This window comes from Hyaena hyaena, unplaced genomic scaffold, assembly GCF_003009895.1.
Source record: "Hyaena hyaena isolate Hyena2069 unplaced genomic scaffold, ASM300989v1 scaffold_774, whole genome shotgun sequence".
In the NCBI taxonomy this organism is placed as follows: domain Eukaryota; kingdom Metazoa; phylum Chordata; class Mammalia; order Carnivora; family Hyaenidae; genus Hyaena; species Hyaena hyaena.
In genome coordinates this window covers 279,096-293,269 of record NW_024081406.1, presented here as the reverse complement: position 1 = coordinate 293,269, position 14,174 = coordinate 279,096, and the positions used below count along the sequence as shown (strand labels likewise).

The window sequence follows — 14,174 nt, the reverse complement described above, 5'->3', positions numbered from 1 at the left end:
ACACGCATGCACGCACTCACGCCCCAGGGCAGGAAGCAAGAGGTGTGTGTGGGGCACGGGCCACAGATGCTCCCTCGCGTGGAATGAACAAATGCAGAAACCTTCAGGCACCTTTGAGTGGCCTTGAAAACTGTAACATTCACTAACCAGGGTTCACTCCGACCCCGTTTCCTTTGCACACAGATCTTTGAGTTTCTCTCAGACAACCACTGGCATTCGAGCCTCATTTCACTTAGCAAGCATGTATTTGGCCCCTCCTGGAGCTCAGCCACTGTGCCAGGTGCCATAGGATTGGGAAACTTACCGGGAGACGGTGCCTTCCTGGGAAGCGCTCCGGGGCCGGTGGAGGAGACCAGCGTTACAGAGATGGGCGACTCTTGAATGCTGAGAACAAACTGAGGGCTGATGGACGTGGGGGGGGGGGGGGGGGGGGTGATGGGCATGGAGGAGGGCACTTGTGGGGATGAGCACTGGGTGTTATATGGACACCAACTTGACATTAAACTATTTGTAAAAAATAAAATAAAGGCAGAGATTACCAGGTAAAAAAAAAAAAGAGATGGGCGCTCTTCGGTGTAGACGGGATGGGATGGGGATTCGGTNTGGAGCTCAGCCACTGTGCCAGGTGCCATAGGATTGGGAAACTTACCGGGAGACGGTGCCTTCCTGGGAAGCGCTCCGGGGCCGGTGGAGGAGACCGGGATGCAAGAGATGGGCGACTCTTGAATACTGAGAACAAACTGAGGGCGGGGGGGGGGGGGGGGGGGGGGGGGGGGGGTGAGGGGCACGGAGGAGGGCATTTGTGGGGATGAGCACTGGGTGCTATAGGGAAACCAACTTGACCATAAACTGTTTGTAAAAAATAAAATAAAGGCAGAGATTACCAGGTAAAAAAAAAAAAGAGATGGGCGCTCTTCGGTGTAGACGGGATGGGATGGGGATTCGGTGACAGCAGAGGAGAGAGCGGCTCCCGCTTCCCGCCCCAGGCAGTGCTGTGTACGTGGGGAGGGCGCTCCGAGTGGACTGTTTGGCTTGTTTCGGTTTAAGCCGCATCCCTGGCTCGCCAGCGCCGTCCAGCTGCGCGAGGGCCAGACCCGGGCGACTCTGAGCGGGAAAGCCTGAGGCCGGCGGGTGAGCCCCTGAATCGGGGGCCGGCGGCTGGCGGGGGCTGCGGGCGGGGCGCCACAACGCCTCCCCCGGGCGCTTCTCCCCAGGGTGCGGGCTCCGCGAAGGGCGAGGGCTGCGACCCCTGCGCGGAGAACTCGCAGCTCCGGGACGCAGTGCGGCGGCTGCGGGCAGAGGTGGAACAGCACCAGCAGGAGGCGCTACAGCTCCGCGAGCAGCGCAGGTGCGTCTCCGCGCGGCGCGGGCCGGAGCTCCCCTCGCTCCCTCGCTCCCTCCAGTGCCCCTGGGTGGGCCTCCGAACCTAGGGCCACCCCCCTCGCCTTCCCCCCCGAGGGAAAGACTCCCTAACACGCCGGCACTTCCCTGATGTTACTCCTGACGCGTGAAGAGTACCGGGGGCTCCACGAATCCCAGCCTCAAAAGTGCAGGGTTTGCCCAAGGAGTTTATGGGCTCACGCCTCACCTTACCAAAGTCTTCAAATCCAGCCCTAGGGAGGCGGCGCCGGTGAGCTCAGGTGAGCGCGCTGGCTCTCCAAGGCCCTGCCCTCACCTGCAGTGCTGTCCCGGATGCAGTGAAACGTTAGGCAGGATTTTTTTTTTTAATGTTTTATTTATTTCTAGGAGAGAGAGAGACAGCGTGAGCAGGGGAGGGTCAGAGAGAGAGGGAGTCACAGACTGAAACAGGCTCCAGGCTCCGAGCTGGCAGTCAGCACAGAGCCCGACGCGGGGCTCGAACCCACGAACCGCGAGACCATGACCCAAGCGAAAGTCGGCCGCCTAACCGACTAAGCCCCCCAGGCGCCCCACGTTAAGCAGGATTTAGCACCTGCCCTGGGATGCGTGGAGGGAGCGCTTGGGAAACCCCGCACGGTCACCGTTACCACCTAATCCAGGCTGGACAGCTCATTATCAGGCCCGAAGTCACAGCTATTTCTACCCCCTTGTTGAAAAGTTTATAACGACAAATTTAATTTCATTCATAGAGGTAGGACTTTTCAGGTTATATGTTCCTTTTTTTTTTTTTTTTTTTAACCTTGAGTGAGTGAGCTTTGGTAGTTTGTGTCTTTCAAAGGACTTGCCCATTTCACCTCAGTGTTTGAATGTCCCCGTTGCCAGCAGAAAGTTGTTCAGTTGAAAGTACACCTGAGCCCCTCTGAGAAAGAGCTGTGAGCCCGCCTGGCCAAGGGGGGACACTGACTTCAGTAAGCGACTCCCCACGTGACTCCGGAACAGGGGGATTGGGCCAGAATAGGGAATCCCAGCCACTGCCGGTTGCAGCCCCTCCAGGTGACGGAAGCAATGATCCCTCTCCTGTGACAAGGATAGAGTCACACAAAAATATGCAGGTACAGTTGACCCTTGAACAACACGAGATTATGAGTGTCACACCCCCCTCCCACGCAGTCAGAAATCGGTGTGTAACTTTTGATTTCCCCAAAACGTAACTACTGATAGCCTCCTCTTGACCTGAAGCCTAATCAATAACGTAAACAGTTGATTAACACAGATTTTGTATGTTATATGTATTATATGCTGTATTTTTTTAAAAAAATTTTAAATGTTTTTATTTATTTCTGAGAGAGAAAGAGAGACAGCATGAGCAGGGGAGGGTCAGAGAGAGAGGGAGACACAGAATCTGAAGCAGGCTCCAGGCTCTGAGCTGCAGCACAGAGCCCGATGCGGGGCTTGAACCTACGAACCGTGAGATCATGACCTGAGCCAAAGTCGAATGCTTAACCGACTGAGCCACCCAGGTGCCCCTATATGCTGTATTTTTAAATGTTTATTTATTTTGAGAGATAGAGCAGGGGAGAAGCAGAGAGAGGGAGAGAGAATCCCACACAGGCTCCTCAATGTCAGGATGTGGGGCTTGATCTCATGATCTCAGATCTCAACCTGAGCCAAAATCAAGAGCCAGATGCTCAAACGACTAAGCCACCCAGAGGCCCCTATGCTATATTCTTATAATAAACCTAGAAAAAAAATGTAGGGCGCCTGGGTGGCTCAGTCAGTTGGGCATCTGACTCTTGATTTTGGTTCAGGTCATGATCCCAGGGTCATGGGATCAAGCCTGGTGTCAGGCTTCACACTGAGTGTGGGGCCTGCTTGAGATTCTCTCCCTCTCTCTCTCTCTCTCTCCCCCCCACACACACACTCCCTACCCCTTTCCCCTGCTGATACTCTCTCTCAAATTCAAAAAATAAAAGAAAGAAAAAAGAAAATGTTATTAAGAAAATCAAAGGAAGATAAAATATACAGTACTGTACTGTATTTATCAGAAAAAAATCCACGTATAAATGGACCCGTGCAGTTCATACCCATGTTGTTCAGGGGTTGACTGTACTTTCTGAGGGTGACAGAGCCCTGAGACTTGTCTATGGATCCCTTAGAGCCCCACCTCCAGATTAGGAAAAATGAGAGCTGATACTTGAACACATACTTTGTGCCACGGACTGTTCTGGACATGCGTTAGCATGATTCATTTTTGCACTAACCCTGTAAGGTAACCATTTTGATCACATGTATTTAACAGTTGAAGAAACTGAGCCGGGTGTGGCTTGCCCAAGGTCACACAGCTAGGAAGTGATAGAGGAAGACCTATCACCCTGTCTTTCAACCCTGGACCGGTTGTGGCCGCTCAGTAATTCTGTACAAATCTGAGCCTCCGGACCTCCATTTGCCCCATGTGAAGGGAGTATTTTCCAGAACTCTCCAGAGCTGTCCTCCACCGCTTGCCCCCGAAGGCTTCACGCTCAGATTTCTCCTTCCTGGAATGCTGGGGTAGGAGGTGCTGAGAAGGGGTCCCACCCGCAGGGTTTATCCGGGACCCCACAACTCAGAGATCCCTGGTCTCCTTCCCCGTGTCCTGACCTCATTCATAACCACCCCCCACATTGTCTGCCCACCCCAGCCCAGTGCCCACGAGGCTCAGTCCCTAGAGCCTGGACAAGCCCCGCTGTGTCTCCGTCCACCCGCAGGCTGCTGGAGGAGGAGCAGCAAGCCCAGCGGGCCCGGGAGGTGGAGAAGCTCCGCCAGGAACACCGGAAAGAGATGCAAGCCATGGTGGCGGATTTCAGCAGTGCACAAGCCCGGCTCCAGGCCCGGCTGGCCGCCCTGGAAACTGAGTAAGTGAGGCCTTGGGCCCCAGGTTGGGAGGGACCAGGAGATGTACATTTTATTAGGGCACCAACTCATGCCACTGTGCCTGGCTCTCTCAGTTTTAAAACGACAGGTCCTGAGCTCCAAGAAGCACCTCAGTCCTGAGCAGTCGGGGACAGTATGTCATCCCCCATCATTTTATGAGACTGCATTCTCCCCATGCAGGGCCCTGGGAGTCTGTGAGGAATGAACCCTGTCTTGTGGGCTTGACCCTCACACTGGGAAGAAATCTGCAGGATCAAGGCTACTTTTTAGTGAACCTTTCCCCCATTCTAACATGCATCACCTCACTGAATCTTCACAATCACCCTTCGTGGCAGATAAAGAAACCGAGGAGCCTTGTGCCTGAATGCATACATCTTTATTATTTACTTATTCAACAGATGTTTATTAAGAGCCTACTGTGTGCCATGCACTGTTTTAGGCTCTGGAGTTACAGCCAGAACTAAACAAAGACTATGCTGTCATAGAGCTCCCAAATTCTAGATGGGAATCCAGACAAGAAATAAGCAAATGAATATTTAACTTCATATCAGGTATTGAAAGTGCTAAAAGAAAAACAGGGTCAGTATCTAGGGAGTGGCAAGGGTAGGCAAGGAAGGGCTGTCTAAGGAGGTGACATTTAAGCACAAAGAGGTGAGGGAATGAGAGCGCCATCTGGAGGAAGAGCATTCTAAGCGGCCACAACAGCAAGTGCAATGGCCCTGGGGCTTGCTTCACGTGACTGAACAGCCAGGAATAAGTGAGAGGGTGAGTGACAGGAATTGAGATTGGTGGCATAGCTAGGAGGGATGAAGGAGACCTCACACTAAACAGAAAGGAGTTTGGATGTGTTCAGAGTGCACTGGGAAGCCATTGCAAGGCTTTGAGCAGGAATGACATGGCCAGATTTACCTTTTCATAAGGTCACTCTGGCTGCTGAGAGAAGAGACTAGGGGTCAGGGTTAGCAGCATGGAGGTGGAAGATGAAAGGTAAAGCCACTTGCCCAAGGTCAAGCTGCACTAAGTGAATCTGATACCTGTCTGACCTTGACTCTTAAAAGCATGTTCTCCACTGTCTCCTATACAAAGCAAACCATCCAAAATCCAGAGTGGAAGGTTTTATCAGCTACCATATCATGAGCACTCACCACATGCCAGGCACCTATTATCTCACTGAATCCTCACAACTACCTGGTTTCGTGCCCATTTTAAATAAGAGGGAACTGATGGTCAGGGAAAGGCTATGCAAGGTCACATAACTAGAAAAAGGCAGAGTAGGGATTAGATCCCAAGTTATCTTACCCCAAAGTCCTGGCCCTCTTATCAACTACATGCTAGGTCATCTGCAGCCGTCACCCCCTCTCACCCACCAAGTGAAGAGTCACTCCTCTCTGACTTCATGTTGGGGGGGGGGGGGGAGGAGACCAGCTCATGCCATGCTCCACGTCAGCCAGCAGATGGCGCCAGAGCCACGCCGGCGTTAGCCCAACCTGCGGGCGGGTGGCAGTGGGGGATGTTTTTCTGCGGAGGCCTCTCTGTCCAGACATCCTTGATTCTTGAAGCTTCACTGAGGGTAGCGTGTGCATCACACATGGGCCTTTGCTTCCTTGGCCCCGCAGCCTCAGGGTAACTGGCAAAGGTCAGACTGGGAGCTGGAGTCCTGAGCTCTGCAGCCAATTCACTGGGTGGTCCCGGGCAAGCTCTCTGGGCCTCAGTTTCCCCATTTGTGAACGGAGAGATTAGCTGGCCAGGCTCAGCTCACAGCAGCGTCCCCGCACCGTCCACTTGCTTGTTGGGTAATGGCAGCAAGGAGCCTCACTGCGTGCCTGTTTCAAACAGACTGAAAGATTCCGGAGAGAAGCCAGGGAAGGCGGCGTCCAGGCCAGAGGACGTTCAGCTCATAGGCCGCCTGCAGACCCGCCTGAAGGAGAGAGAGGAGATCATCAAGCAGCTCATGGTGAGGCCGCCGGGGCGCCCAGGGGCCCGCGGGGCCCCTCCGGGAGGGCCATCCACTCTGCTCCTGCCTTTGCTCTGCGTTCCCGCAATTTTCATCCTGATAACCCTAAAACCACCTTCAGAAGATCCTGGATTACTTTTGTCTATTATCTGAAGCAACACATACTCACCAAAAATATTAACACAGAAAAATAGAGGCCAAAAAAAGAGGCCTCAAGTCCTACGGCATCTGCCCGAAGTTGGTTGGTTCAGTTTTTTCATCTATGGAATTAGGGGAAATCTAGAATGGCTCACCTCTCGCTGGAATTTTAGTAGATTCCGTCAAGCCAAATATTGTTTGTTGGTCTTCCTTTTGTAGAAAGGACTAGCTGATTTCCAGCTAGCAAAGCCACGGCCCTGGACCCCTTAGAAAGGAGTTTTCTCCCTCTGGTTCCATATCCCACAGCCACGGGGCCTGAGGCCACTTCTTTGGAATGTCCCTCCCTCCACCTGCTCCTGCGCTTTCACAGCCCTCCCACCTCCCACCCATGCCTCCTGATACTCCATCTATTGCTGTGGCCTCTAACGCAGCGGCCCGAGCCCCCTGGTTTGGCTGAAAGTTGCTTGTAGCAGAGCATCCCGGCTGAGCCGGCTCCCCAGGCCAGGGTTCCGCTCTGCAGACAGTGGCTCCTGTCTGTGCAGCCCTCAGTGGGAGGGCTCCTCAGCCACCTGACAAGTCCAGCTACCTCCCCACCCCCGTCTCTGCCTGCGCCGCCTTAGTCCAAGCCCCTGTCACACACTCAGTGAACCACTGGACCCGCCCCTCACTCCAGCCGTGGTCGCATGATGACCTCACGACACCCAGCGCAGTCGGGAAGTATGTCCGATGGCAGCACGGCTCAGGGCCTCCCATCCTTCCCCCAGTAAAGTCCGGGATCTTCCGGAAGCCACAGTCCCCCCACAAATACACACCCCTCTCCTCTCTCACTCCCATCCCTGCCCCAGCCACACGGTTTCTGGTCAGGACGCTGATGAGACATCAGGACAACTTCACCACTAGCTGAAAGTTAAATGATACCAAGGAATAGCTTGTTTGCTAACTGTGACAAAAGTATTGTGGTGGGTTTGTTTTGTTTTTTTTTTTTTAAACAAAGAGTCCTTATCTCTTAGAGATACATGTTGATGTTTTTAAAGATGAAATTATCCAATGACTGGAATCCGCTGTATTAGTTTTAAAGAGAAAAGTAGACAGTCACACACATAAACAAGGTTGGCCACGTAGTGATTGTACCAGGTTTTCAGCTTCTGCCGTAGACTCCGTCCCCGTGCCCAGAGCACCCGGCTCTCTGACTGCCCTAAGGTGTGAATAAGCTCGCCCTGTCCTATTCGGAAGCTGGGGACTCGGCCACAGGAGGCAAGGTGCTTCCTCAGAGCTCCAGTGGCAGCTGGATCCCCGCACACACCCCGCTCCCCCTCCCCCTCCCCCTGAGCTCCGCCGCACACAGCCACCTTCCTTCAGGTCAACCCGGCGGTGTGCTTAGGCTCATTTGGACCCAGTTGTGTTGTTTTCCAGGAGGAGAGAAGATTTCACTGCGCAGCCTTCCCCAGCGCGGTGTCCCATCGGAACCGGTCTTTCTCTTTCAACCCTCACCCGGGATATTTGACCCCCTCCATGAAGGTAACTTGGGTCTGCTGATTTCAGGCATTACACAGTGCTTCTGGTTACATTTTCCTAAAGGTAACTGCAGCTTCTTTATCAGTGGGCTGGCGTACATTCAGAGGAATGTTCATTGAAAATCAGACTCACGGGAAATGGTCCAAATTACTAACAAACAGTATTTCTATCTGGCTAGGCAGATTATGTGTACTTTTAATTTCTTATGGGTTTTTGTATTCTCCGAATTTCCTATAAACATGTCACTATTAATAGTGGTTACATCTGAATGACAAGGAGAGGAAAGAACAGGAATCTCCCACTTTTTAAAAAATGTTTGAGAGAGAGGTGGGTGGAGAGAATCCCAAGCAGGCTCTGTGCTGTCAGCAAGAGCCTGACACAGGGCTTGATCTCACCAACCACGAGTTCATGACCGGAGGTGAACTCCAGGTCAGGAACCCCAGGAATCTCCCACTTCCTAACTTTTTTCCCCCTTATATATTTTTGAAATTTGTTATAATAAGAATTTTCACATCCAAATCTATCATCTGCTATAACAAAATACTAAAAGTGCTTAAAATGTCTAATAGTTCAAAGGACAGTAAACCTAACCTAAGCTGAACTGGTGTGAGCTCATTTGCGATTTGTATGTATGCCTCTCAGTGCAACAACGTGTTAAGTTTCCTTGCAGAAATACTAATGCATTTGAGGACAATGGACCCAACCCCTGCTGGGGGTCTTATTTGACCTTCTTAAAGTCTTTAAAAAATTTGAATTACAAAACACATCTGTCCCCAGAAGTTTTGGGTAAGAGATTGTGAACCTGTGTTTCGTAAAACAAAGATTGGAGGAAGAAATGCTTTAAAAATAACATGTGGGTATAGAAATAAAATTGCCTCTTCTCCCATATAGTTTTGGTTGAGTAGGCTTTTTTTACTTTTTAATCTTTTTTTGTACTTTTTAATAGTTTATTGTCAAGTTGGTTTCCATATAACACCCAGTGCTCATCCCCACAAGTGCCCTCCTCCCTGCCCATCACCCCCCTTCCCCTCCCCCCCACCCCCATCAGCCCTCAGTTTGTTCTCAGTTGACTCTCATTCGAAAGTCTCTCATGGTTTGCCTCCCTCCTTCTCCCCAAATATTTTTCCCCTTCTCCTCCCTCATGGTCCTCTGTTAAGTTCCTCCAAATCCTCCTATACGTGCAAACATATGGTATCTGTGCTTCTCTGCCTGACTTATTTCACTCAGCATAACACCCTCAAGTCCATGTTGCTACGCATGCAGTGGGCCTTTTTTACTTACTATAATGACTCTTTAGGGTGGCACTAAAAGGCCTTTCTTTTAATATAAACAGAAAAAGAAGATGGAGGAAGTTCCCAGCCGAGTGGTCAGCGTGCCAAACCTTGCCTCCTATGCAAAGAACTTTCTGAGTGGTGACCTGAGCTCCAGGATCAACGCCCCTCCAATAACGAAGTCACCCAGCTTGGACCCAAGCCCTGGCTGTGGCCAGCCTTACAAACCCACCCAGGCTCTAGATGTGAAAACTGCCACAAGGTAGGGGGGAAGCTGTGATCCCAGTTTTCCATAGACAGGAGGGGGATTCAGATTCCTTTCTGGCACCTCTTCAATACCCAGCATTTGGGCAGATAAAAAGAACAGTGAAACAAGCCCCTGCCTTGGACAAATTACAATCCAGCCAAATGGGAAGGTGGTGTACGAGGAAGTATGTCATTCTTTAGAAAAGGTACTGTTCTTGGCACCAAGTTCCAGAAAGTTTTTTTTTCTCATGGATGATTAGACAAGGGACGCTGATCACCTAGCTAGCCGTGTCAGTGTGGGTAACACAGAAGATGGGCTCTCATTGGCTGGCCCTGAGGTCTGGATTCAAATTCTGGTCTCTTGTTCTTAGCTAGGTGACTTTGGGCAGGTTACTTGACTTCTCTGGGTCTCCATTTCTTCACCTCTAAAACAAAGATAATACAGCACCTACCTCATCAGACTGTGAGACTAAAGGAATTAATCTATAGCACACACTTAGTACAGAACCTGGTACAGACGCATTCAGTACATTTCCACTATTGTTACTGCCACTACTATTATTATCAAGGTTATTTCTCGAGACTTATTGTATCATCTTGAAATTTTAAGGCCTCTAAATCTGGGTTGGTAGCTCATGCATGATCATCTCAGATACCATCTTACTTTTCCAGAAACGCTTGCAACATGCTTCTCTTTCAGGAACATTTTCCCCTTTATTAATTCTCCCTCCAATCCAGTCTTCTATTCAGAGGCAAGATTTTACATTTTGTGCTTTGAATTTTGCATTTCAGAAAGGGCTCCTTTTTTTTTTTAATAGTTTATTGTCAAGTTCGTTTCCATATAACACCCAGTGCTCATCCCAAGTGCCCTCCTCCATGCCCATTACCCCCCTTCCCCTCTCCCCTACCCCCATCAGTCCTCAGTTTGTTCTCAGCATTCAAGAGTCTCTCATGGTTTGCCTCCCTCCCTCTCCCCCACTATTTCCCCCCTTTTTCTCCCCCATGGTCCTCCGTTAAGTTCCTCCTAATCTTCCTATACGTGCAAACATATGGTATCTGTGCTTCTCTGCCTGACTTATTTTGCTCAGCATAACACCCTCAAGGTCCATCCACGTTGCTACACATGGCAGAAAGGGCTCCTCCTAAAACGTCCTTTTTCCAAGGATGCCTGGGTGGCTCAGTTGGTAAAGCATCCGACTCTTGATTTTGGCTCAGGTCATGATCTCATAATCGTGGGATCGAGCCCCACATTGGGCTCCTTGCTGACAGGATGGAGCCTGCTTGGGATTTTCTCTCTCTCTCTCTCCCCCCTTCCCCCCCCCACCCTCTCTCTGTACCTCCCCCTACCCCCTGCTCGGGTTCGCTCTTTCTCAAAATAAAGTTAAAAAAATAATAAAATAAAATATTCTTTTTCCAAAGGCCCTGCATACCTGTGGCTATTGGTACAAAAGGGGAGGCACAGACCCTTATACATGTTGAGCGGCAAGGACCTCCTGGCCGTCACTGAGCCCAGCCCTTTGGTTTCACAGTTGCGGAAGCTGAGGCCCGGAGCCCTAAGGCCAGCCCTGCATTAGCCGCGAAAGCCAGCTCGAGTCTGGCTGTGGGCTCATCTCAGTATCACACACCTGTGATTAAAGCTAGGTTCCCAGATTTATGTGAAGCTTCACAAATGCAGACAGAGACCAGTCAGCAGGTATACATCCTACTTTCTTGGTGTTTCCTCTTTTCAATTTATTAGGCTAATTTCACAGTCTTGAGATGCTGGAGCACATTAGGTAACTTCTGAAGAAGCCAGACGTTGCAAGGCTGTGTTGAGTAACTATCTCATTCCTTACCTTTATTTATGAGGTTTATTGTTCAATTTGTGCCTGAAATAAAATAAGTTTATACAATAAGCTCATTAGTCTCAAGTAAAACAGTGGAGAACCTCGTTTTCAAGACAGAAATTAGATGCTTCCATCCCAACCCTATCATTCACAACTTGTTTCCAGCCGTTGAGTGTTGGCCAGTTACACTCACAGTCTTTCGAAGAATCAAGCAACAGCTTTCTTTCCCTGAAAGATAGTGGGTTGTTGTGTACTGAATAATTTTCAAAACACCTAAAAAAATCTTTTTGTTTGTTGGTTTGTTTGTAGGACACAAGATGGTGAAACAGCCCAGCCCAAAGAAGTCCAGCAGAAACAAGGCTCTGCCCACCAGGAGTGGTTTACCAAGTATTTCTCTTTCTAAACGGAGTCTCAGGAACCATTACAAAGAGGACATCTGAAAACCATGTAAAGCATCTGATTGAAGGAATGAACTAAAACACACAACCAAATTAACTTGCTTGTGATATGATTTATATACAACAGCCAAAGCAAATTTTGGCATTATCATCTCATACTGTTTCATTGTGAAACCAGTGCTTAAAGAAAATTCTTGACATTAAGGTAAAAAAAAAATCAAAAAAACCCACATAAACCAGTATTATCAAAAGACACCCACAGGAAAATGTTATTAATGTTACTGATGACCCTCACATTGTATTTCTAGTGTCCATAAGCTTTCGCTCCAGTTTATGGAATATCAGGCTTTGTGATTTCCGTGATCTACTTTCAAAGTGGTTTCATTTGTTCTTTGAATGCTAGTCATATCCACCTGAAAAGTATTTCTATGTAAATGACATAATTCCACAATGCACATGCAGCCTCACTAGGAAGAAGAATCAAAATTCAAAATACTCACGAAGAAGAAAACCAATTACAAAAACAAAACAAGGCAAAACTAGGAGTGGACGAAAGCAGACCTTGGCACACTTCGACTGGATGCTCTGACCTCCGAAGTCCAGAACAGGAAGTAGACCATAGAGAGGATAACACCTACCTCAGAAGGGGCTTTTCAAGAATTAACCAAAATATTATGGGTATAATACCAATCCCGAACTGGAATTAATCACTGCCAGAGTTTTTCTGTGAATAACTGAGCCTCACTCTGATATTTGACTGTAGTTTCAACTTGGTCACTTGTGAAAGTTTCTAGAGTATTCTTTGAAGTCAAAGATGTACTCAATCTGTAGTTTTGGGGCTTGGGCCCTTTGCCTCATGGTGCACTGCTTCCTCACTGCATGGATGCTCAGTACTTTAAGGGAATCGGGACTGGTCATTCATGGTGCTGACCTGTCAGCCCACACTGAACTGACCTGATGGGGCAGTGTGATTTGACAAGACTCAATACAATTTGGGCAAAATATGTTCTCAATCCTTTGGTGCTGGCCCCACAGGTGGCCATAAACAGTTATTCTATGCACTGTCAAATCTTTGCTCTTTGAATAAAACTTTAAACAACTGGGCAACAAAAATGGCTGTGACTTGTATTGTTTTCCCAAGGAAAAGTGAAAGTAGATGAAGAGAGAGCTTGGAAATAGGAAGTTTACATTAATCTCAATTAGATCCTATTCAAATTAAAAGCAGCTGCTTACATGGGGCACCTGGGTGGCTCAGTCTGTTAAGCGTCCGATGTCAGCTCAGGTCATGATCTCATGGTTCATGGGTTCGAGCCCCTCATCGAGCTCTGTGCTAACTGCCAGCTCAGAGCCTGGAGCCTGTTTCGAATTCTGTATCTCCCTCTCTCTCTGACCCTCCCCTGCTCATGCTCTCTCTCAGAAATAAATAAAATGTATTTAAAAAAATTTTTTTTAATGTTTTATTTATTTCTGAGAGAGAGAGAGAGAGACAGCATGAGCAGGGTAGGGTCAGAGAGAGAGGGAGACAGAATCCGAAGCAGGCTCCAGGCTCTGAGCTAGCTGTCAGCACAGAGCCTGATGCGGGGCTCTAAACCACAAACCGCGAGATCATGACCTGAGCCAAAGTCGGACACTTAACTGACTGAACCACCCAGGCGCCCCTAAATAAAACATTTAAAAAAAAAAAAAAAGTAGCTGCTTACATAATTTTGAGAGAAATGCATTACAACTCAAATTATAAATCACAACTTAAAAGTAAAATCACTATCTTTTTATAAACTTTTTTTAAGGTTTTATTTATTTTGAGACAGTGAACACATGTGAATGGGGGAGGGGCAGAGAGAGGGGGAGAGAATCCGAAGCAGGCTCTTCACTGTCTGCAGGGTTCAGTCGCACGAACTATGAGATCATGACCTGAGCCAAAATCAAGAGTCTGACGCTTAACCAACTGAGCCACCCACGCGCCCTTAAAGGTAAAGTTCCTGTCTAATCAAAGCACATGACCCCAATAAAATAATTTCTCAAATGTAAGTTACCATACCTGTAACATGCCATGTTATTTTTTCAGTATCAAATTTGTTTTTACTGATCTTGTTTCCTGCTTAGGGTAAGCACTGTAGGATTATGCTTGCGTTTTGTGTTTTAAAAACTAAACTACGTACAGATGGTTGTACTGTATTGAAACATTCTGCCACCATCCAACACTGCGATTCCTGATGACTAGCCAAGTAAGCTGCGCTTTCACACCTGCTGCAGGGACAGAATTTTATTGAGACTCTACATCTGTTTCTTTCTTGTTGCAGGTGAGTGAAAGACTGTTAAATTTCTAGATTCCACACCGCAATAATTGTATCTGCTAACTAAATCTGAGCATGCTTCTACCATTTATTACCTTAGGACATATTCCTTAAGTATCTAAGCAAAGCATCAAAGGATACATGTTTAAGCTTTTTGATATAACATCACCATCCAGAAAGTTTCTATCAATTTCCACCTTCACCAACAGTGAATAAAATCCTACCTCTCTGTACCCTAGATAATACTGACAAAGAAACTCAAT

At 48.5% G+C, this 14,174-nt stretch overlaps 1 protein-coding gene across 1 annotated transcript in view; it reads left to right on the top strand.

The window, feature by feature from the left end:
* The window catches only part of FAM184B (family with sequence similarity 184 member B), a 147,471-nt gene extending 134,741 nt beyond the window's left edge, over positions 1-12,730 (top strand). The window contains exons 13-18 of the mRNA XM_039218720.1: positions 1,215-1,348; positions 4,104-4,250; positions 6,106-6,223; positions 7,775-7,879; positions 9,210-9,409; positions 11,529-12,730. Of these exons, the coding sequence (XP_039074651.1) occupies positions 1,215-1,348; positions 4,104-4,250; positions 6,106-6,223; positions 7,775-7,879; positions 9,210-9,409; positions 11,529-11,622 (798 nt within the window). The 3' untranslated portion in view covers positions 11,623-12,730. The remainder of the gene's footprint in view (positions 1-1,214; positions 1,349-4,103; positions 4,251-6,105; positions 6,224-7,774; positions 7,880-9,209; positions 9,410-11,528) is intronic.
* Positions 12,731-14,174: the final 1,444 nt, after the last annotated feature.